Source organism: Oncorhynchus masou, chromosome 14 (genome assembly GCF_036934945.1).
Source record: "Oncorhynchus masou masou isolate Uvic2021 chromosome 14, UVic_Omas_1.1, whole genome shotgun sequence".
NCBI lineage: Eukaryota > Metazoa > Chordata > Actinopteri > Salmoniformes > Salmonidae > Oncorhynchus > Oncorhynchus masou.
This window is the reverse complement of record NC_088225.1, coordinates 2,852,558-2,875,127: the sequence shown is the minus strand read 5'-3', so window position 1 is coordinate 2,875,127 and position 22,570 is coordinate 2,852,558. Positions and strand designations below refer to the sequence as shown.

The following is a 22,570-nucleotide window of genomic DNA, read 5'->3' as shown; positions in this document are numbered from 1 at the left end:
GTAAAATCTTCATAAATGTGTTCAATTATAAACCTACTGATGTCTTGCCACAGTTTTCTTACATGCATACAATGCCAAAAAAGATGCACAACTGTTTCTAGGTGGTCATTACAAAAGGAGCAATTTGTGTTGATGTTTTCCTTAAACTTCTTCATACAGTGGTTGGCAGGATAATATTTATGAATAATTTTAAAGGAAACTTCCTTAATTTTGTTAACAAGTAGGTATGTGTGTGGCAACATCCAAACTTTTTTCCAACAGACATTATCAATAAATCCATTCCAATAAGGCATGCTGAAACAAGGATCGTATCGCTCTGTTGTTGAAGGGTTACAATAGTATCTCTCTCCATTGAATAGAGGCGGTTGACGTCAACGACCTCATCGAATATTCAAAATAGGGTTACAATAATGACCTCTACAGCCGTTGTGCTGCTTTGCTGACAACGACTCATTGTTAGGGCAGAGAGACGTGTGTCTTGTCAATATATCCATAATCTTTGGTTTACCCTCTGATCAGATCTGCTGTAGATTTTATTTTTTATTTTTTTTTAAGTTAAATGATTGGACCATCGTAGAATTGTGTGCAAAAAGGTTTGTATTTTAGCCTTTTCACTAAGCAGTTTTAAAATGTAGTTCGCATAATTGATATATGCTTTCCGTTTGTGTAGGCTAGTATGCGTCAAGGCATATATTTAGCCCTATAGTAGACATACGGAACTTTCATTAAATGAATAGTAAACATTTGCATATTGTCTTATCCAAATGTAAATGTTTATTAATATCATGAATTTGGCGGAGCCTACTATTTACAGGGCTATGGCTATATTATAACTTTTTTTTGTATTTACATTAGGCTATACAATTTACATGTGGGGTTTATCCATCCAATAAGTATCTGCAAACCAGTCTTCAAAATCGGTAGATTTAAAAAATAATCAAATTTATATAAATCTCCACAAACCTAAAATAAGATTGTAGCCTACCACTAGAAGTGCGTGGAGCTTCACTAACTACTTTTCCATCCAACCTTTTTATGTGAGTAGCCTGTGTCGGATAAAAAATGTTGACAGGCAAATTTGCCGGTAAACTTTCCAAATTTCGACAAAAACAAAATACACTAGACAAGGCAGGATCTTTTTGTCTCGGTAATTTTGCGAGAAATGGCGGTGAAACTCCTTTTATGCGGCAATTATTGATATAATAACCATCATATTGTACATGGGGTCACGCGATGGTGTTGTGTTGTACCCCGACTATGACTCATGAAAGCATGCAGTTTATTAGCTTAAAATATGTTATGAACTTCACAGGGTCTTGAAAATTTTGTGATGGAGTTTTATACTCTAATAAATATCGAGGGTCTTATTCTGGTGAAATTATGATCGATCCTTGGCTGCCGTTCGACAAATAAAAATATCGGCTTCCATTTTATGTTACTTTGTAACTATTACATTGATAAGATTCCTGCAAAATTATCTTCTTTTCATTGGCTCGCATGGTCATTATATATGTGTGTGTGTGTGTGTGTGTGTGTGTACTTCCCCCCGCATAGGTATTTAATTTGGAACAGTAAGGATATTTTGTATATAAACAAGTCTTTTTTTTCATATCCTCCTGGTGAGTCAACTTTTTAATGCAGAAGGATTGTTATTCAATTACGAGGAATGTTTTATCTCGTTACAATATAGCTCAAACCTAGAGAGTTCGCCATAGTCTTTGACGCTATTCCATCTGGAACTCATGTTGTTTAGAGGTGGAACCAGACCTCAGCTTCTTGAGCTACCCTCAATTAATCCAAGTGACTCTCCAATAGGATAAATTGTTTCTCATTACTTCCTCAGAACAACCGATCCACACGTGCTTTATTTCAAAGGGATACTGTATATATTCCTTATGTTACAATTTACTAGAATACATTTGTCAATCATTTCTGTTGTGGAAAAGTATGGTTATTACCACCACATAAGAACCTGCTTGTTAACATGGTCAAAGAAGTCTCTCAGAATGATCCATAAGTATTACCCTGCGAATCATTACCTGAAGAAACTCAAAAAAGACATTAACATTAACAACACATTGTGTTGAGCATCCAGAAACGGTTTTGGCATTACGGCAAGATATTTATAATTGTTAATATTCTTGATGACTTTTGTTTATTATGGGCGAATGTGCTGCTCGGTTTTCATAAATCTAATTGTGCTAATGGTAAAATGTCATATTAGTAAATGTTTTTTATGAGTGACCTCTTCCGTGTTTTCTATAAGGAATCCGAGCAGTATATGAAGACCAGTCTTCCTATAAGAAAGCTGTTAAAACAGTCAATACGTGTATCTTTTGAGGTCTTTGTATAATCTGTAATGTGTTGTGCCCCCTAGCATATGTTATCATTGTCTGTTTGTATACTTATTGTATGTATCAAATTTTATTTGTCACATACACATGGTTAGCAGATGTTCATGCGAGTGTAGCGAAATGCTTGTGCTTCTAGTCCCGACAATGCAGTAATAACCAACAAGTAATCTAACTAACAATTCCAAAACTACTGTCTTATACACACAAGTGTAAAGAGATAAAGAATATGTACATTAAAAAGATATATGAATGAGTGATGGTACAGAGCAGCATAGGCAAGATACAGTAGATGGTATCGAGTACAGTATATACATATGAGATGAGTATGTAAACAAAGTGGCTAGTGATACATGTATTACATAAAGTAGATGATAGATGTAGATGATATAGAGTACAGTATTATACCCTACATTATTCATCTCATATGTATACGTATGTGAACATTATATTAGGTAGGATTGTTTAAAGTGGCTAGTGATATATTTTACATCATTTCCCATCAATTCCCATTATTAAAGTGGCTGGAGTTGAGTCAGTGTGTTGGCAGCAGCCACTCAATGTTAGTGGTGGCTGTTTAACAGTCTGATGGCCTTGAGCTAGAAGCTGTTTTTCAGTCTCTCGGTCCCAGCTTTGATGCACCTGTACTGACCTCGCCTTCTGGATGATAGCGGGGTGAACAGGCAGTGGCTCGGGTGGTTGTCCTTGATGATCTTTATGGCCTTCCTGTAACATCGGGTGGTGTAGGTGTCCTGGAGGGCAGGTAGTTTGCCCCCGGTGATGCGTTGTGCAGACCTCACTACCCTCTGGAGAGCCTTACGGTTGTGGGAGGAGCAGTTGCCTTACCAGGCGGTGATACAGCCCGCCAGGATGCTCTCGATTGTGCATCTGTAGAAGTTTGTGAGTGCTTTTGGTAACAAGCCAAATTTCTTCAGCCTCCTGAGGTTGAAGAGGCGCTGCTGCGCCTTCTTGACGATGCTGTCTGTGTGGGTGGACCAATTAAGTTTGTCTGTGATGTGTATGCCGAGGAACTTAAAACTTACTACCCTCTCCACTACTGTTCCATCGATGTGGATAGGGGGGTGTTCCCTCTGCTTTTTCCTGAAGTCCACAATCATCTCCTTAGTTTTGTTGATGTTGAGTGTGAGGTTATTTTCCTGACACCACACTCCGAGGGCCCTCACCTCCTCCCTGTAGGCCGTCTCGTCGTTGTTGGTAATCAAGCCTACCACTGTTGTGTCGTCCGCAAACTTGATGATTGAGTTGGAGGCATGCGTGGTCACGTAGTCGTGGGTGAACAGGGAGTACAGGAGAGGGCTCAGAACGCACCCTTGTGGGGCCCCAGTGTTGAGGATCAGCGGGGTGGAGATGTTGTTGCCTCCCCTCACCACCTGGGGGCGGCCCGTCAGGAAGTCCAGTACCCAGTTGCACAGGGCGGGGTCTAGACCCAGGGTCCCGAGCTTGATGACGAGCTTGGAGGGTACTATGGTGTTAAATGCCGAGCTGTAGTCGATGAACAGCATTCTCACATAGGTATTCCTCTTGTCCAGATGGGTTAGGGCAGTGTGCAGTGTGGTTGAGATTGCATCGTCTGTGGACCTATTTGGGCGGTAAGCAAATTGGAGTGGGTCTAGGGTGTCAGGTAGGGTGGAGGTGATATGGTCTTTGACTAGTCTCTCAAAGCACTTCATGATGACGGAAGTGAGTGCTACGGGGTGGTAGTCGTTTAGCTCAGTTACCTTCGCTTTCTTGGGAACAGGAACAATGGTGGCCCTCTTGAAGCATGTGGGAACAGCAGACTGGGATAGGGATTGATTGAATATGTCTGTAAACACACCAGCCAGCTGGTCTGCGCATGCTCTGAGGGCGCGACTGGGGATGCCGTCTGGGCCTGCAGCCTTGCGAGGGTTAACACGTTTAAATGTTTTACTCACCTTGGCTGCAGTGAAGGAGAGTCCGCATGTTTTGGTTGCAGGCCGTGTCAGTGGCACTGTATTGTCCTCAAAGCGGGCAAAAAAGTTATTTAGTCTGCCTGGGAGCAAGACATCCTGGTCCGTGACGGGGCTGGTTTTCTTTTTGTAATCCGTGATTGACTGTAGACCCTGCCACATACCTCTTGTGTCTGAGCCGTTGAATTGAGATTCTACTTTGTCTCTATACTGACGCTTAGCTTGTTTGATTGCCTTGCGGAGGGAATAGCTACACTGTTTGTATTCGGTCATGTTTCCGGTCACCTTGCCCTGATTAAAAGCAGTGGTTCGCGCTTTCAGTTTCACGCGTATGCTGCCAGCAATCCACACTTTCTGGTTTGGGAATGTTTTAATCGTTGCTATGGGAACGACATCTTCAACGCACGTTCTAATGAACTCGCACACCGAATCAGCGTATTCGTCAATGTTGTTGTCTGACGCAATACGAAACATATCCCATTCCACGTTATGGAAGCAGTCTTGGAGTGTGGAATCAGATTGGTCGGACCAGCGTTGGACAGACCTCAGCGTGGGAGCTTCTTGTTTTAGTTTCTGTCTGTAGGCAGGGATCAACAAAATGGAGTCGTGGTCAGCTTTTCCGAAAGGATGGCGGGACAGGGCCTTATATGCGTTGCGGAAGTTAGAATAGCAATGATCCAAGGTTTTGCCAGCCCTGGTTGCGCAATCGATATGCTGATACAATTTAGGGAGTCTTGTTTTCAGATTAGCCTTGTTAAAATCCCCAGCTTCAATGAATGCAGCCTCAGGATGTATGGATTCCAGTTTGCAAAGAGTCAAATAAAGTTTGTTCAGAGCCATCGATGTGTCTGCTTGGGGGGGAATATATACGGCTGTGATTATAATCGAAGAGAATTCCCTTGGTAGATAATGCGGACGACATTTGATTGTGAGGAATTCTCAATCAGGTGAACAGAAGGACTTGAGTTCCTGTATGTTTTTGTGACCACACCACGTCTCGTTAGCCATAAGGCATACGTCCCAGCTCCTCTTCTTACCAGAAAGATGTTTGTTTCTGTCGGCGCGATGCGTGGAGAAACCATCTGGCTGCATCGACTCCGATAGCGTCTCTCCAGTGAGCCATGTTTCCGTGAAGCAAAGAACGTTAGTCTCTGATGTCCCTCTGGAATGCTACACTTGCTCGGATTTCATCAACCTTGTAGTCAAGAGACTGGATATTGGCGAGAAGTATACTAGGGAGTGGTGCACGATGTGCCCGTCTCCGGAGTCTGACCAGAAGACCGCTTCGTTTCCCTCTTTTACGAAGTCGTTTTTTTTGGGTCGCCGGCTGGGATCCATTCCGTTGTCCTGGGTGAAAGGCAGAACACATGATCTGCTTCGCGAAAGTCATATTCTTGGTCGTACTGATGGTGAGTTGACGCTGCTCTTATATTCAGTATTTCTTCTCGACTGTATGTAATGAAACCTAAGATGACCTGGGGTACCAATGTAAGAAATAACACATAAAAAAAACAAAAAACTGCATAGTTTCCTAGGAATGCGAAGCGAGGCGGCCATCTCTGTCGGTGCCGGAAGTACAACATATTAATGTTTCTGCAATAACATCTGCAAAATATGTGGATGTGACCAATAACATTTGATATGAGGAGGAAATGATAGTCATCAAACCACTTTCCAGTTTCAATGACTCACCCAATGATGTGCAGCTCACTCACTGACGATAGCCGAATGGCTCCTGCCAAAAGCCTATCTCTCTCAAGATAGGCTTTTAATCATTTTTGTTTCAGCAGGAGCCATTTGCTTTCCCAACCTGTGCCATCCCACAATTGCATTTGAAATATTGCAAAAGGCCTGTTTTGGCTGCATGCTGTTCACTGACAGATTTGCCATGCGTTCCCGACTGTAAGCAATGCATTGTGATTGGGTTATACACAACCCACAGCTAGGCTATACTTGATTTATTTTGTAATCTATTGATCCTCTGTGGCTAAATTACAGGCAAATGTATTTCAAAGTATCCGGGGTGCTGATGCAGCACCACCAATGCCCTTCCCATGGCTATGATTCTATAATTAAATAAATGATGAAGTACAACTCTGGAGAGATGGTAGTTGCAGGCTCATGTCTCAGAGCAGTAATTAATAATAAGTGAGAAAGCATATTACCCACGGGGCCCAGATGTCTAGTTTTGATGTACATGTGATTGAGTTTGTCAACAAGCAATTTTAAAAGTGAAATCAACAAAACGTGGAACCATGTCATTGGATTTAGGTTAAGAAATCCACGAAATGTCTTTCTTTAGATTGATGACTTTTTGTATGATGACCATCACGTTGATTTCAACCAGTTTGTTCCCAGTGGGTAGCCACTTCAAGATTTTTTACATTGCTTCCCTGGTCAGAATATGATGCTCTTGTCTTCTACAGATGGACAGTCTTCTACAGATGGGAAGGTGCAAGCAGGTACTTGTCCTAGCTATTTTCTGTCTGTCCGCATCAGTGATGTACTCCTTCATGTACCACTATAGCACAACAGAAGAACACACCGATCAATTAGTTCCTCAGCAAATAAGGTACCTTCTTTATCAGCAACTGTTTGTTTGAACTTGTAGTTGGAAGACTTTCACCGGTTATGGTGAAGCCTGAAAACACACTTGTTTTTTTTTTAAGACGGTTCTGCCATCGCGAAAATCAATAAAGTACTGTACCAGTTTTAAAATGGTATATTGGTCCTCTATCTTCAGCAATGGGACATTTTCAGTTCTTGCAGATTGTGTTTTTATTTGTCCCTGCGAATCAGTAGAGCCGTACCATCCACCAGTCTCAGACAACCCAATTGCACCTGTCAGGGAGGCGGAGTGTTGGTACTGAAAGATCACCTTCCAAAAGACCGGTATGATGACATAGTCAAACGAAGAGCTGAGGAGTACAGGAAGCATCATATCAGGTGGGTGCAAATACTACAGATGTAACCTGGTGTTACGGAAATCACGTAGCTTAGCGAGGACTCCCCCCCCCCGGCACAAACACGAGACCTGTGCTTCGCAACACTCGTGACCGCCACCCATTAACATTTCAAGCCAACTGGAGTTAGTTTATTGCAATTCCATTACTCTGGCAAGCAGGTCATTTCTGGACATGACATTCTTCCATTTCAAGAATGGTAGAATACTCACCAAATGGATTGGTATGCCTTAGATATGCACATGCGCACGGCCAACTGTACGTGCTGTACTCAGGAAACATTAATGGGACCATTTGATCATCCCCTTAGGACAAGCTCCAGTCTGAACAGGCTTATTTTAGCTCCATCCAACACCCCTCTTCAATATCCAATCCAGGGGTTCAATGTTGTCCCTCTTCAGAAGACATTGATACCAGGTAGCCTATGCAATAGCCATTTGTTTATGCGCCGTCCATCAATATAGACTAACTGTGTGTGTATATATAGTATGTTCTTTGCAAAGCAGTTACACAATAGATTTAGTAACTCAATATTTAAATTGTGCAATAAAAATATTATTTCAGGTTTAGCTCTCCATGCAGCAAAAAGACAAAGTTACAAGGTTGGTTGGAAATGCTTTGAATGTATACGGGGGTTATTGGTCTTCTGTTCTCCATGTTGTAATGAACACCTCTTTGTTGGTGTTTGATTGGACTCTCTGGTAAGACTTTACAGTAAGGATATTTATTGACTTATGCAGTGTATGTTATGGCTAAAGCCAGTGTTCAGACAAACGCAGGATACAAAACAAAGTCAATTTTACCCTTAATGTTAAGAGTTACCTGCTCTTTTTGGTGGTGGTTCTTTACATCAGGTGTCATCTACCATTTTCTGCTTAGCTTTTACTTCATGTAGGGGAGAACGGGGATGAAAGTAACACTTTTTTATTTATTTTTTTGCTATTTATGCAGATCGATAGTGCTAGAAAAAAACATTTTATGATAAACAACTTACAGTATATATGACCTATTCCATTATAAACTCTAATTAAATGTCTATCATACATTATTTTAAAATATAAAGACCGAAAACGAAACTATCACAATACTACTTTTGTACCTGCCAGGCGCGTCTAAACTAAAACGTGCTTGGGGCAAATTTAACAGCTGGCCGAAAGTGCACAATATCTCTTATTTACATTTTTTTTGGTTTGTAATGCTCCTTACTTTCAACAAAGGTACTATCAGCCATAGTTTCTTGTTTGTGTCGCTTCAATAAATATATTGGTTCGAAATTCATTAAAATTAACCATGCGTCAGAATCGCAATGTCGCACAACCACTATTTTTTTTTTAAACTTATTTTGCCTATTAATCGGACTAAAATTATCACATAATAGCTATATTAACCAACATTTCTTTAATGAAAATGTTAAATGACTATTCATGTTTAGCCCTACAAATCAGATGTGCGCCAGTTGGCTTGTCATGCGTACTCCTCGTGACTTAATAGAATAAACATTTATATTCTCTTCACAAATGGCAAACTCATCATGCTTGAGGTAATTGACCCCCAGAATCATAGCTATATATAATATAACATTTTTAACCACTAACCTGTCGATAAAATCATATTGTGAGAAGCTAATCAAGTAAATGAAGGCATTATTTTAAAGATGTCATATCATCTTTAAACATTTAGATAACATTATGAAAGCAATATGAATTATAAGAGGCAATGGCCAGTGCTTAAACGTGTTTATTTTATTCCAGGTCATCGGTTGAAATTTCGTCTCACCCAAGACTAGCTAACATGATACTTACAAGTTATGCTGTCGTTTAGTCACTAGATGGGTTAAGAAAATGACATATGTAAGCACATCTCTACAACCAAAAAAAACCAAACATTTCTGGGTCCGATGGTCGCGCTGACTTCCACTACAGCATTCTAGCTTCTGAGTTATCTGAGAAAATGGGCATGATACTTTCACCCTGTGTAACTTTCATCCTAGTATTATGATATTTATGATTTGTCCCACAGATGGTTTGTTCATTCTTCTACCGTTGTGACTGGATGGAGTATGCCTACAACCGTTTCATTTAGTGGACCCATGACAACTGTAGCAAACCCTAAGCCATTCGAACTTGCTCCGTTTATTCACCTAACTGGCCGCGTTAGTTTTCCTAACCTGCTATTTTTTTTCTCCCGCCACACTGGTTCATTCCTCGTTACGGTATGTCTTTTTGAGACCGCAATGAAATGAACAGGATTGACAAGTTTCCCCCCCCCCCCCCAAATGTTTTCCTAGTTAACTGCCTATCCGCAGACCGTTTCACAAATATTAAAGGCACATGTTCAAATGAAAGTTTTACCATGTAGAACAAATCATCCTCCTATTTTTCACATTTGTCTACCATGACAGTAATGCTTACACGTTTTGTGCTCCAAAAGATGCAAATCATTTTTGAACTGTGTATCTAAACGCTAAATCTCAATTCATTGTTTTTCTGCTTCAATTTAACTTTTAACAGCAAAATGTACTTTTAATACACCCCTCGGGAACTTAATTGATTAGAAAAAGAAGTATGCAGATGCTAACAGGAACCACATTGATTCAACAACTGTACAATCACATAAGTTCCATAGAAGTGGAAAATGGTCCATCTGCTCAACCTTTGGCCTGAGTCTATGAAAACGCTATGGTGTTATGTACCTGCAGGTGACTCTGCGTGTGTCCAGTGGTGTCCTGGCCATCAAGGCCCTTGAAGAGGGAGACCAAGAGGGACAGGGAGAGAAAGAGATCACTGTCCAGTCTACCAGCCTATCTGACCTCAACAATCTTCTGGGACGAATGACCTACACCAGCACTGTGTATCGGATGAGGACTGGAGACTTGGGTAAGGCCATAGATCCAGCTTTCCTACCATACCCATGTCTTCCTCTCCACATGATCTGAGACCCTCATGTGACACCACCCGTCCCTGCTCTTTCAACAGCTCACTTCACGTTTGAACATCATGAGGCTGTCTTCCCCATTGTCATCCAGCAGACATCAATGCCTGTTTTATATGACATAGGAAACGGTGAGAGGCCCCCTTTTTATTCCCTTGTATTGTAGACAGTATCTGAAGAGTGAAATTGGGGATAATGAATCAACCGTAGGGGGAGGATCAAGACTCGGGATCAGAGTGGTGGGATAGACATAAAGGGTACACTAAAGATAATGTGATTGTTAATTTGTTGTTTTTGGTCATGAAGCTTCTACAGATATGTGCAAATGGCTGCGTCTTTAAAACGGCAAAACTTAGCGCTATTGTCAGGTACCAAGATTAGGTCATCAGGAGGAATTATGACATCACCCCTCGTGTATATAATGACAATATGAAAGCAGAGCAAACATGCTGTCAGCTTTGCCAAATTCAACCTTCCATGACCCTACTTCCTCCATTCCTGAAAAGTGGAGCTTTTAAAGCATCTTCATCATGAGCCCAAACTCTGCTGGCTTACCAACTTCAACCTGCCATCACCTAACTGCTATCAGCAATGTTGCTGTATTGACATAGCCAGGACAAATTATTAGCACCTTTTTGATAAAGATGAGCTAAAAAGACTACAAAATTAAAAAAACAGAGTTGCTGTATATTGTATGCAAGAAAAGAGAGATTGTTATTTTATAGTAATACAACTGCTCAGAAATAGATTTAAGAAGGAAAAAAAAGACTTGAGCATAATGACAGACTTTTTCTAAAATGCTTTGTGAGTTTGGAGAGCGCATTGGGAGGGATCTGAGACCATTCCTCCATACAGAGTCTTTTACAGATCCTTGATATCCTGGTATTTGGTCAAGTTCATGATGCCACTGCTTCTTAAGCAACAAAAAAACCATAATATATAACAGTCTGTAGGAACAGTCTGTGTGGAAGCCAGATGTTAAATAAAATTGAAGTTGTCTGGTAACATTTTTTGTTGTTGTTGAATTTGACCCCTTTTTCTCCCCAATTGTTAGTAGCTACTATCTTGTCTCATCGCTACAACTCTCATACGGGCTCGGGAGAGACGAAGGTTGAAAGTCATGCGTCCTCCGATACACAACCCAACCAAGCCGCACAGCTTCTTAACACAGCGCGCATCCGACCCGGAAGCCAGCGGCACCAATGTGTCGGAGGAAACACCGTGCACCTGGCAACCTTGGTTACGGGCTGGGTGCACTGCGGGCTGGGTGCACTGTGCTCAGCCCGCCACAGGTGTCGCTGGTGCGCGATGAGACAAGGATATCCCTACCGGCCAAACCCTCCCTAACCCGGACGACGCTAGGCCCCACGGACCTCCCGGTCGTGGTCGGTTACGACAGAGCCTGGGCGCGAACCCAGAGTCTCTGGTGGCCCTTAACCACTGCGCCACCCGGGGGGCCCTCTGGTAACATATTATTATATAGACGTTCGTAATGTAAAGGTCAGTGAGCAGGGTTTGTGCATGCAGGGACAGTAATGTATGCTTTTTTTTACATAATAGTGTAGGTTAACTTTCATATTGGTTTATTCTCCCTGTTATCATAATCTTATTGAATTATCAATATTGGTGCCTACCACTTTCAAACATTGTGTATAAAACCTTAAAAGGACCCTTGATACGGGATTTCACATGACTGAGAAAACAGATATGCATTGTTGGGCAGAGATGCCTTCATTTAAAAAAAAGTAGGTTGTGGATCAGTAAACAAATCAGTATCTGATTTGACCAACATTTGCAATTTGCAGCGTCACACATCCACTTTGCATAGAGTTGATCAGGTTGTTCATTGTGGCCTGTGAAATGCTGTCCCACTCCTCGTCAATGGCAGTGCGAAGTTGCTGGATATTGGCGGGAACTAGAACACACTGTCGTACCCGTCGATCCACAGCATCCCAAATATGCTCAGCGGGTGACATATGGTGAGTATTCAGGCCATGGAAGAACTGGGGTATTTTCAGCTTCCAGGAATTGTGTACAGATCCTTGCGACATGGGGCTGTGCTTTATAATCCTTGTGACATGGGGCTGTACATTATCAAACATGAGGTGATGGCGGTGAGTGTCACAACAATGGGCCTCAGGATCTCATCACGCTATCTCTGTCCATTTAAAATGGCCATCGATAAAATGCAATTGTGTTCGTAGCTTATGCCTGCCCATACCATAACCCCGCCGCCACCATGTGGCACTTTGTTCACAACGTTGACATCAGCAAACCGCTCGTCCACACAACGCCGTCTGCCCAGTACAGTTGAAACCAGGATTAATCCATGAAGAGCATACTTTTCCAGCATGCCAGTGGCCATGGAAGGTGAGCATTTGCCCACAGAAGTTGGTGACGACGCCAAACTGCAGTCAGGTCGAGACGCTGGTGAGGACAGCGAGCATGAAGATGCGCTTCCCTGAGGCGGTTTCTTACAGTTTGTGTAGAAATTCTTCAGTTGTGCAAACCCACAGTTTCATCAGCTGTCTGGGTGGCTGGTCTCAGACGATCCTGCAGGTGAAGAAGCCAGATGTGGAGATCCTGGGCTGGCATGGTTACATGTGGTCTGCTGTTGTGAGGCCGGTTGGCTGTACTGACAAATTCTGTAGAATGACGGAGGCGGCTTATGGTAGAGAAATTAACATTCAATTCTGTCAACAGCTCTGATGGACATTCCTGCGGTCAGCATGCCAATTTTACGCTCCCTCAACTTGAGACATCTGTGGCATTGTGATGTGTGACAAAACTGCTAATTTTTGTAGCCTTTTATTGTCTCAAGCATAAGGTGCCCCTGTGTAATGATCATGCTGTTTAATCAGCTTCTTGATATGCCACACCTGTCAGGTGGATGGATTGTCTTGGAAAAGGAGATGTGCTCTATTAGGGATGTAAACAAATTTGTGCACATTTGAGAGAAATACTCTTGTGTGTATGGAAAACTTATTTTATTTCAGCGCATGAAACATGGGACCAACACTTACATGTTACGGTTATATTTTTTTCATTATACAAATCAAACACATATCCACCTCCAATTGCAGTAGGATCTCGGATGTCGCTGCATTAAACCAGAGATTCTCTCATTGCAGATATCAACTACCGGGTGACCATCGTCACCAAGACGTTTCTGAGATACACCGAGCTGCAGGTCCTCATCAGTAGCATAAGGACCTATTACAAGGACATCAAAATCATCATCGCCGACGACAGCCTGGAGCCACAGAAAGTGAACGGCTCCAACATTGAGCAGTACATCATGCCCCCAGCACAGGTACAAGCTGGTTTTGGTCAAATTGAAAACCTCAAAGTGGACATTCAACGTGAATTGATGATGGACATAAAATGCATGTGTGATTGAATTTCTGAGTTGAAAGGAATAGAAATAACATTTTATTGAAATGTTATTGTCAGTTATTAATTAACCCAGGTGTATGCATTTGTCTCCAGGAGCAGATCTGTGCAATAAGGGCAACCTGCCATAGACTTACACTTACAGATGTAGGATCTTAATTTGAGCCAGTTTGCTACAGCAGGAAAATAATCCTGCAGCAACAGGAAATGTGGATTATAATTAATGAACATTTTTGTAGGGGTTGATGCTTTTTTTTTGGTTGGGGCAAGTTTTGAAGTGCAAATTACAAACGTTAGCTGTGCAGCAAATTCTCAGCAACAAATGAGTAATCAAATTAAGATCCTACATCTGTAACGAACTCCAGTCGGCCACACTGGATTTGAATAAAAATACACTTGGGAAGAACGCAGACAACCACCAAAGCCTTGAAGTTTGAATTGTCATTATCGGCAGCAGTCAGTCAAATGAGCAGGTTTAGGCAATAGCCTTCGTAAGCATGCACGTTTATTTACATGACGTCACATACGTTTTTCTCATTTTCTCATCGACTGTCAATATATACTGAGCAGTGGAGGCTGGTGTGAGGAGCTATAGCAGGACAGGCTCATTGTAATGGCTGGAATGAAATTAATTAGTCCAATTCTAGCTATTACAATGAGCCCATCATATAACTCCTCCCACCAGCCTCCACTGTCACTTAGTGTACAAAACATAAAGAACACCTTCCTAATATTGAGTTGCACTCCCCCCTTAATATAATAGTTTGATTAAGACATTCACATGCTTTGTAAGAACGATTTCCATAACAATCCTGTTTACATGGACACACCTGAAATCAGGCTACCTAATGCTACTTTGATGAATGCAGACAAACGCCCATCAAAGAAAAACGTTCTACCACAGCGAGCATCCTGTTTTTGGGAAGCATGTTTTATTCGGAGTTCTGACATATAAAGTTTGTATGTGAACTACTTCCTAAGAGCCATACATTGTTGTTCCCGAACACACTTCACTTGCGCGAAAGAGGAAGGCTTGCTCGGCTGGTGGTATCACATGCACAGATCCAATACCTCTGGTACGCTGAAGGTGTTTACATGTCCTAATCATTTGAAAGATTGCTCAGAAAAACAGGAGTCTTAATCGGCCTATGCTTACTTCGATTTTGACCTGACGCCGATTTTAAGATAAACAGAGTAAGGTGACTATTTTACATGACTATTGCATAATCTGCCTACTACCATAATCAGTTTAATATCCAATTATTAGTGTGCATGTAAACATACTCGTGGATTTAACAAGTGACCTCAATAAGGGATCATAGCTTTCACCTGGCCAACCATTGTGAAGCTGTTATGGAATTGTTAGTCTTTAAAAAAAATCATGTACATAGGAAATGTTAAATGTGAAGAAAAGCAGTCGGACAATGTGGCATAAGCTAGAAATAATAGGTGTATGCCAATTGTTCTCCTACCGCTAATGGTTGTCGGCAGAACCCGTCCATTTGTTAGACATCTGCAGCTGCTGAAGAACATTCTGTATCAGTAAGGGCAGTGTTTCCTTTCCTATGTTATACAGGTGAAGGATCTTAATTTGATCACTGTTGCTGTGAATTTTCACGCACCGTAAGAAAATACAGATGCGCTTTGGGATTTGCATAAATCCACTGAAAACCCGTACTAACACATGGTTTTATTAACCGCGTTGCACTTCTTATGTAGTGTAATTTTAGCCAGCTAATACCCTAACCACATATCAAGCAACATTTTATGTACTAAACGATCAACTCCCTTTGCTGCAGGACTATTTTGCGACGACAGTGCTGGTCAAATTAAGATCCTACATCTGTATGCCTTTAGAACCCTGCACCCACAGACTTTTGATGATGAACTGTTGAGTCGGGAACACATTCTGCTGTTAACAAGTTTACCATTCTTTTTATAGGATATTTTCATCACAGATTACAAAGTAATTTTGAGGACATTTTCCTTCCCAAAAGGGCTGGTTTGCTGGCAGGAACCTGGCTGTCTCTCAGGTCACGACCAAATACTTCCTCTGGGTCGATGACGACTTCCTATTCACAGACAAAACCAAGATCGAGAATCTGGTGGAGGTGATGGAGGCCACACCAGAACTAGATGTGGTGAGCAGCGTAACTGTAGCCTGATTCCCCCGATATGTCACCAGGCTAGAACAAGTATTACCTGTTTTGCTTAGACTGGGGCTGGAATTCAGTCAATCAGCACAGCTCTCAATCAACACTTTCTCTTCGCAATATTGATGTTGTGAAAAATAAAAAATCCTGCTTCAGACCAACTAAGTTATCCACAACTCTGGATCCAAGTACCTGTCTGACGTCATTCTACCCTCCTGCCCCACACGCACATTACCCTCCTCCAGGACCCTCTCCCTTCAGCAGCCCTTCAGCAGACTAATTACTATGTGGCAGGGCTTTCAGTTGAGCGGCTCTGTGGCTGTGGAACGTACTTCCATACACTGTCAGGGCTGCAGAGTCTCTGTCCTTATTTAAGGCACAGGTCAATAACCTGCTGTTCAGGAAAGCTTTCAAAGACCTCTGCTAAATCTTTTTTTCATGCCCTCTGGATCTGACAACACATGAATATAGCTTTGCTTGTTGTCTGTGTTCCACGCTCTTGGGGGGGAAAGGGTTCCAAAAGGGTTCTTCAGCTGTCCCCATAGGATGACCTGTTTTGGGTTCCATGTAGAACCCTCTGTAAAACGGTTTCTGCATATAACCGAAAAGGGTTCTACCAATAACTAAAAGTAGTTACTCAAAGGGTTCTCCTATAAGTACAGCAGAATAACTCTTTTTAGGTTCTAGATACACATTTTTCTTTTTTAATTTTTCCTATGTTCTGTGTATTGGATTGTTTATATTCAATTTTTTCTACGCATTGGGACTGAGATGTGCTTTACAAATGAAATGAAGAATAATAAATATTATTACTACATGTGGATCTGCTCTGTTCTCTGCCCCCTGTGATCAGGTGGGCGGCTCTGTGGCGGGCCATGGCCAGTTCTACTTCTCTTTGGTGTACGAGGAGGGTAATGGGGAGGACGGGGGTTGTCTGAACAGAAAAGGTGCAGTGAAATACCAACCTGTTCCAGGCTTCCCTACCTGCTCCTTCACCAGTGGGGTGGTCAACTTATTCCTCGGTCGCACCGACGCTGTGCGCAAAGTGGGTTTTGACCCCCGGCTGAAGAGAGTGGCGCATTCAGGTTGGCTTTTTTTTGTTGGTTTATTTTTATTTTTTTACATATATTTAAACTTTATTTATCCAGGAAGTCTCGCTGAGGTCTGAAGAGCTCCATTTGATGGGATACTTTTTTATTTTATTTTATATACATACAGTACCAGTCAAGTTTGGACACCTACTCATTCCAGGGTATTTTTTACAATGTACAATAATAGTGAAGATATCAAAACAGTGAAATAACCAAAAAAAAGTGTTAAATAAATCAATGTATTTTATATTCTTCAAAAGTAACCACCATTTGCCTTGACAGCTTTGCACACTCTTGGCATTCCCTCAACCAGCTTCCTGGAATGCATTTCAATTAACAGGTGTGCTTTGTTTAACAGTGAATTTGTGGAAATCAAATCAAACTTTGTCACATGCGCAGAGTACAAACGGTGGAATGCTTACCTACAAGCCCTTAACCAACAATGCAGTTCAAGAAGAGTTAAGAAAATATTTGAGTCAATCAGTTGGGTTGTGACATGGTAGGATTGGTATACAGAAGATAGCCCTATTTGGTAAAAGACCAAGTCCATATTATGGCAAGAACAGCTCAAATAAGCAAAGAGAAATGGCAGTGCATCATTACTTTAAGATATGACTGTCAGTCAATATGGAAAATTTCAAGAACTTTGAAAGTTTCTTCAAGTGCAGTCGCAAAAACCATCAAGCACTATGACAACACTGGCTCTCATGAGGACCGCCACAGGAAAGGATGACCCAGAGTTACCTCTGCTGCAGAGAATAATTTAATTTCAGTTACCAGCCTTAGAATTTGCAGCCCAAATAAATGCTTCAGAGTTGAAGTAACAGACACATCTCAACATCAACTGTTCAGGGGAGACTGTGAATCAGGCCTTCATGGTCGAATTGCTGCAAAGAAACCACTACTAAAGGGGACACCAATTAGAAGAAGATGTGGGACCAAGAAACGCGAGCGACGAGTTGGACCGCAGAGTGAAGGAAAAGCAGCCAACAAGTGCACAGCATATGTGGGAACTCCTTCAAGACTGTTGGACAGGCATTCCAGGTGAAGCTGGTTAAGAGTGTGCAAAGCTGTCAACAAGGCAAAGGGTGGCTACTTTGAAAAATATATTTGGATTTGTTACTACATGATTCCATACGTGTTATTTCATTGTTTTGATGTCTTCGCTATTCTACAATATAGTAAAAACTAAAACTTGAATGAGTAGGTGTCTCCAAACTTTTGACTGGTACTGTTTACATATTAGTTGTTTAGCTTCTTGATTATTTTAGGAGGGAGACTTGGCCAGTATGTGTTATGTACAGTTGAAGACGGAAGTGTACATACACCTTACCCAAATACTTTTAAACTCAGTTTTTCACAATTCCTGACATTTAATCCTATTAAAAGTTCCCTATCTTAGGTCAGTTAGAATCACCACTTTTATTTTAAGAATGTGAAATGTCAGAATAATAGTAGAGTCATTTATTTCATCACATTCCCAGTGGGTCAGAAGTTTACATAACACTCAATTAGCATTTGGAAGCATTTCCTTTAAAATGTTTAACTTGGATCAAACGTTCCAGGTAGCCTTCCATAAGCTTCCAACAATAAGTTGGGTGAATTTTGGCCCATTCCTCCTGATAGAGCTTGTGTAACTGAGTCAGGTTTGTAGGCCTCCTTGCTTGCACATGCTTTTTCAGTTCTGCCCACATATTTTCTATTGGATTTGAGGTCAGGGCTTTGATGGCCCCTCCAATACCTTGACATTGTTGTCCTTAAGCCATTTTGCAACAACTTTGGAGGTATGCTTGGGGTCATTGTCCATTTGGAAGACCCATTTGCGGCCAAGCTTTAACTTTCTGACTGATATCTTGATGTTGCTTCAATATATCCACATAATTTTTCCTCATGATGCCATCTATTTTGTGAAGTGCACCAGTCCTTCCTGCAGCAATGCACCCCCACAACATGATGCTGACACCCCCGTGCTTCATGGTTGGGATGGTTTTCTTCGACTTGGAAGCCTCCCCCTTTTTCCTCCAAACATAACAATGACAGTTCTATGTTTGTTTCATCAGACCAGAGGACATTTCTCCAAAAAGTGAGATCTTTGTCCCCATGTACAGTTGCAAACCGTAGTCTGGCTTTTTATGGCGGTTTTGGAGAAGTGGCTTCTTCGATATAGGACTTGTTTTTACTGTGGATACTTTGGTGCGAAAAGAGTATGTTCATCTCTAGGAGACAGAACGCTTTTTCCTGAGCGGTATGACGGCTGCGTGGTCCCATGGTGTTTGTACTTGCGTACTATTGTTTGTACAGATAAACGTGTTACCTACAGGCGTTTGGAAATTGCTCCCAAGGATGAACCAGACTTGTGGAGGTCTATAATCATTTTTCCTGAGGTCTTTGCTGATTTATTTTGACTTTCCCATGATGTCAAGTAAGAGGCACTGACTCAGAAGCTTCTAAAGCCATGACATAATTTTCTGGAATTTTCCAAGCTATTTAAAGGCAGTCAACTTTGTTCATGTAAACTTCTGACCCACTGGAATTGTGATACGGTGAAATAATCTGTCTCTAAACAATTGTTGGAAAAATTACTTGTCATGCACAAAGTAGATGTCTTAACCGACTTGCCAAAACTATAGTTTGTTAACAAGAAATTTGTGGAGTGGTTGAAAAACAAGTTTTAATGACTCCAACCTAAGTGTATGTGAACTTCCTACCTCAATCTGTATGTAGATATACAGTATGAGAAGTGAACAAAGTGTATGGCGGCGGTATTGTATAATGTGTGTATTTTTCAGTCTGTTTGTACTGTACAGTGCCTTGCGAAAGTATTTGCCCCCCCCTTGAACTTTGCGACCTTTTGCCACATTTCAGGCTTCAAACATAAAGATATAAAACTGTATTTTTTTGTGAAGAATCAACAACAAGTGGGACACAATCATGAAGTGGAACGACATTTATTGGATATTTCAAACTTTTTTAATAAATCAAAAACTGAAAAATTGGGCGTGCAAAATCTTTATCTTTATGTTTGAAGCCTGAAATGTGGCAAAAGGTCGCCGAATACTTTCGCAAGGCACTGTATATAGCAGTACTGTGTGTCTAAGACAATTTTTCCCACCAGTGACATTAAAGTTCATCCTATGCTGAGAGGGCCGGTAAATCCCTGTATAAACCTTTGCACATATTTTACATTTGAGTAATTTAGCCGACACTCTTATCCAGAGTAACTTGCAGGAGCGGTTAGGTGCTTTGCTCAATGGCACATCGACAGATTGCAGCAAGTCTATAAACTATGTCAGTAGGAAATCTGGAAAGCTGTGTCAAGACAAATGGACAAATTCGGTTACGTGTGTTAAGTTTTGAAAAAGTCAATTGTTTCTATAGATGTTACTTTTTTAAACCCATGTTGCTGTTCTTACGCTTAAGGCACTGCTGTCTTTGGTAATTCATCTTTTCTCCATTCCATTTTCCCTGTCCATATGTCTGTTTCAGAGTTCTTCATGGATGGGTTGGGCAGTTTGCTGGTTGCCAGCTGTAGTCATGTCAGCATCGGCCACCAACCCAAAATTGCAAACGCAAAGTACTCATCGTTCCGACGTCAAAACTCAAAAGATGTAGAAGACAAATTAGCCCACCACTTCTTCAAGAACCACCTGAAATGTATCCGTTATGGATAGTTTACAAAGAATTACAGTGAAAATGTCAAATGTGTAATCGCGGCATCCCGTCTGTAGTGTTGCAGTTCTCTTCAAAAAATGTACAGGAAGCAAATGAGTATGATGCAACGAAACCAGTATCTTTTTTTTTTTGGACCGTTTGTGAAAAAATAGGTTTTAGAGTCACATTTAGAACGGTCTGAAACTGTTGCTCTAGGTACTTTCTCCTCTACTGAGTTCTGTGCTCACAGGAGTGATAAAGAGTATATAGTAGACAGTTGTGGTCAAAAAGTGATTTCTGAGTTATTTCTGTGTCCTGTGTTTATGCCCTTTTAAGGATATCCTGTCTGGATGTTCTCGCTATTTCTGGTGTGCTTGTGTAAATTGATAGGGCACCTGTCTCTTTGAAGTAAAGCACATGTTTGAAATAAAAAGTAATGGACTGGTGATTGATGTGTGGTGAAGTGACCTTGTTGAAATTAAAGAAAATGTGTTTGAACATTTGAAACGGTTGGGAATTTTTGTAGTGAATGAGGAGGCCTGAGTTTCAACTGTTTGACATTTTTGAAACTGTTTGGAATTTATGTAGTGAGCTTGTGACCCTTTTGTAGAGTGAAAAAGTCCTTTCTAGGTAGGTCTGCCTGAGTATAAGTAAGTGTTAGACTTGTCCTGTGAACACTACGAGTGACAAGAAACCCAGAGAGAAACTACAGAAAACATGTCTCCTAGACCAATTCTAGGTGTATTGTGTCCTTCATGTCTGGGTCACGATGACAAAACCATCGATGCCATTCTTTGTGACTCACCGGATTGTTTTAATGGTGTGATTGATATGAGTGAAGGCCATATGGGTTACATTTTCCAACCGAACGATTCATCAGTGAAGATTTTCATACACAGCTGCATCAACACCCTTTTTTTTGCCAACAAACTGGAGGTTTTCTCCTGTGTTTCGCAAGAAAGAATGGCTTAAGATAAGACTTGCTCTATGTCAGATCGAACAGGCCCAGGAATGAATTAGCTCTTCCTCTGGACCGCTCTCCAACCCCCCCCCAAAGGGGATAAGGATAAGGAGGAGTGAGGCCTAAGAGGGTTTTATAAATTAAGCATCAGCCAGTGGGTCTTGCGACGGGTATACAGAGATGATCAGTTTACAGATGAGTATAGAGTGATGGAGTACACAATGATGTGTCCTATAAGGAGCATTGGTGGCAAATCCGATGGCCGAATGTTAAAGAACATCTAGCCACTCGAGAGCACCCTTATCTGCCAATCTATGAATTATGTCTCCGTAATTTGGCATGGGTAGGATGGTCATCTGAATCAGGTTTAGTTTGGCAGCTGGGGTGAAAGAGGAGCGATTACGATAGAGAAAGCTGCAGGCTAAAAGTTAAATCTAGGCTTGGTTTTAGCCTAGATTTTACTTTTAGCCTGCAGCTTTGATATGTGCTGAGAGAATGATAGTGTACCGCCTAGCCATTCTCCCAAGTACTTGTATGAGGTGACTACCTCAAGCTTTAAACCCTCAGAGATTGTAATCACACCTGTGGGGAGAGGGCATTCTCCTTACCAAACCACATTACCTTTGTTTTGGAGGTGTTCAGAACAAGGTTAAGGGTAGAGAAAGCTTGTTGTACACTAAGAAAGCTTTGTTGTAGAGCGTTTAACACAAAATCCGGGGAGGTGCCAGCTGAGTATAAGACACTATCATCTGCATATAAATGGCTAAGGAACTTCCTACTTAGCTATGTTGATGTAAATTGAGAAGAGCGTGGGGCCTAGGATTGACCCTTGGGGGTTTTCCTTGGTGACGGGCAGTGGCTGGGACAGCAGATGTTCTGACTTTCTACACTGTAATCTTTGAGATAGGTAGTTAGCAAATCAGGACAAAGACCCCTCAGAGACACCAATACTCTTTAGCCGGCCCACAAGAATGGAATGGTCTACCATGTCTAAAGCTTTGGCCAAGTCAATAGAAATAGCAGCACAACATTTTTTAGAATCAAGGGCAGTGGTGATATCATTGAGGACCTTTTTAAGGTTGCGCTGACACATCCATAACCTGAGCGGAAACCAGATTGCGTACCAG

General features: G+C 41.5%; 1 protein-coding gene across 2 annotated transcripts; it reads left to right on the top strand.

Annotated features, from left to right (window-relative positions):
- Window positions 1–530: 530 nt before the first annotated feature.
- LOC135553669 (beta-1,4 N-acetylgalactosaminyltransferase 2-like) lies at window positions 531–20,982 on the top strand. Of its 2 annotated transcripts, none has more exons than XM_064985625.1 (11): window positions 531–593; window positions 6,727–6,872; window positions 7,103–7,246; window positions 7,574–7,680; window positions 7,828–7,865; window positions 9,962–10,139; window positions 10,239–10,325; window positions 13,326–13,507; window positions 15,585–15,728; window positions 16,594–16,825; window positions 20,318–20,982. In XM_064985625.1, exons 2-11 carry the CDS (start codon window positions 6,727–6,729, stop codon window positions 20,500–20,502), a joined length of 1,443 nt encoding a protein of 480 aa, XP_064841697.1. In that variant the 5' UTR covers window positions 531–593; the 3' UTR covers window positions 20,503–20,982. The 2 variants fall into 2 exon arrangements, with proteins under 2 accessions (XP_064841697.1, XP_064841696.1); XM_064985624.1 differs by having other exon boundaries at window positions 7,100–7,246.
- The last annotated feature ends 1,588 nt before the right edge of the window (window positions 20,983–22,570 follow it).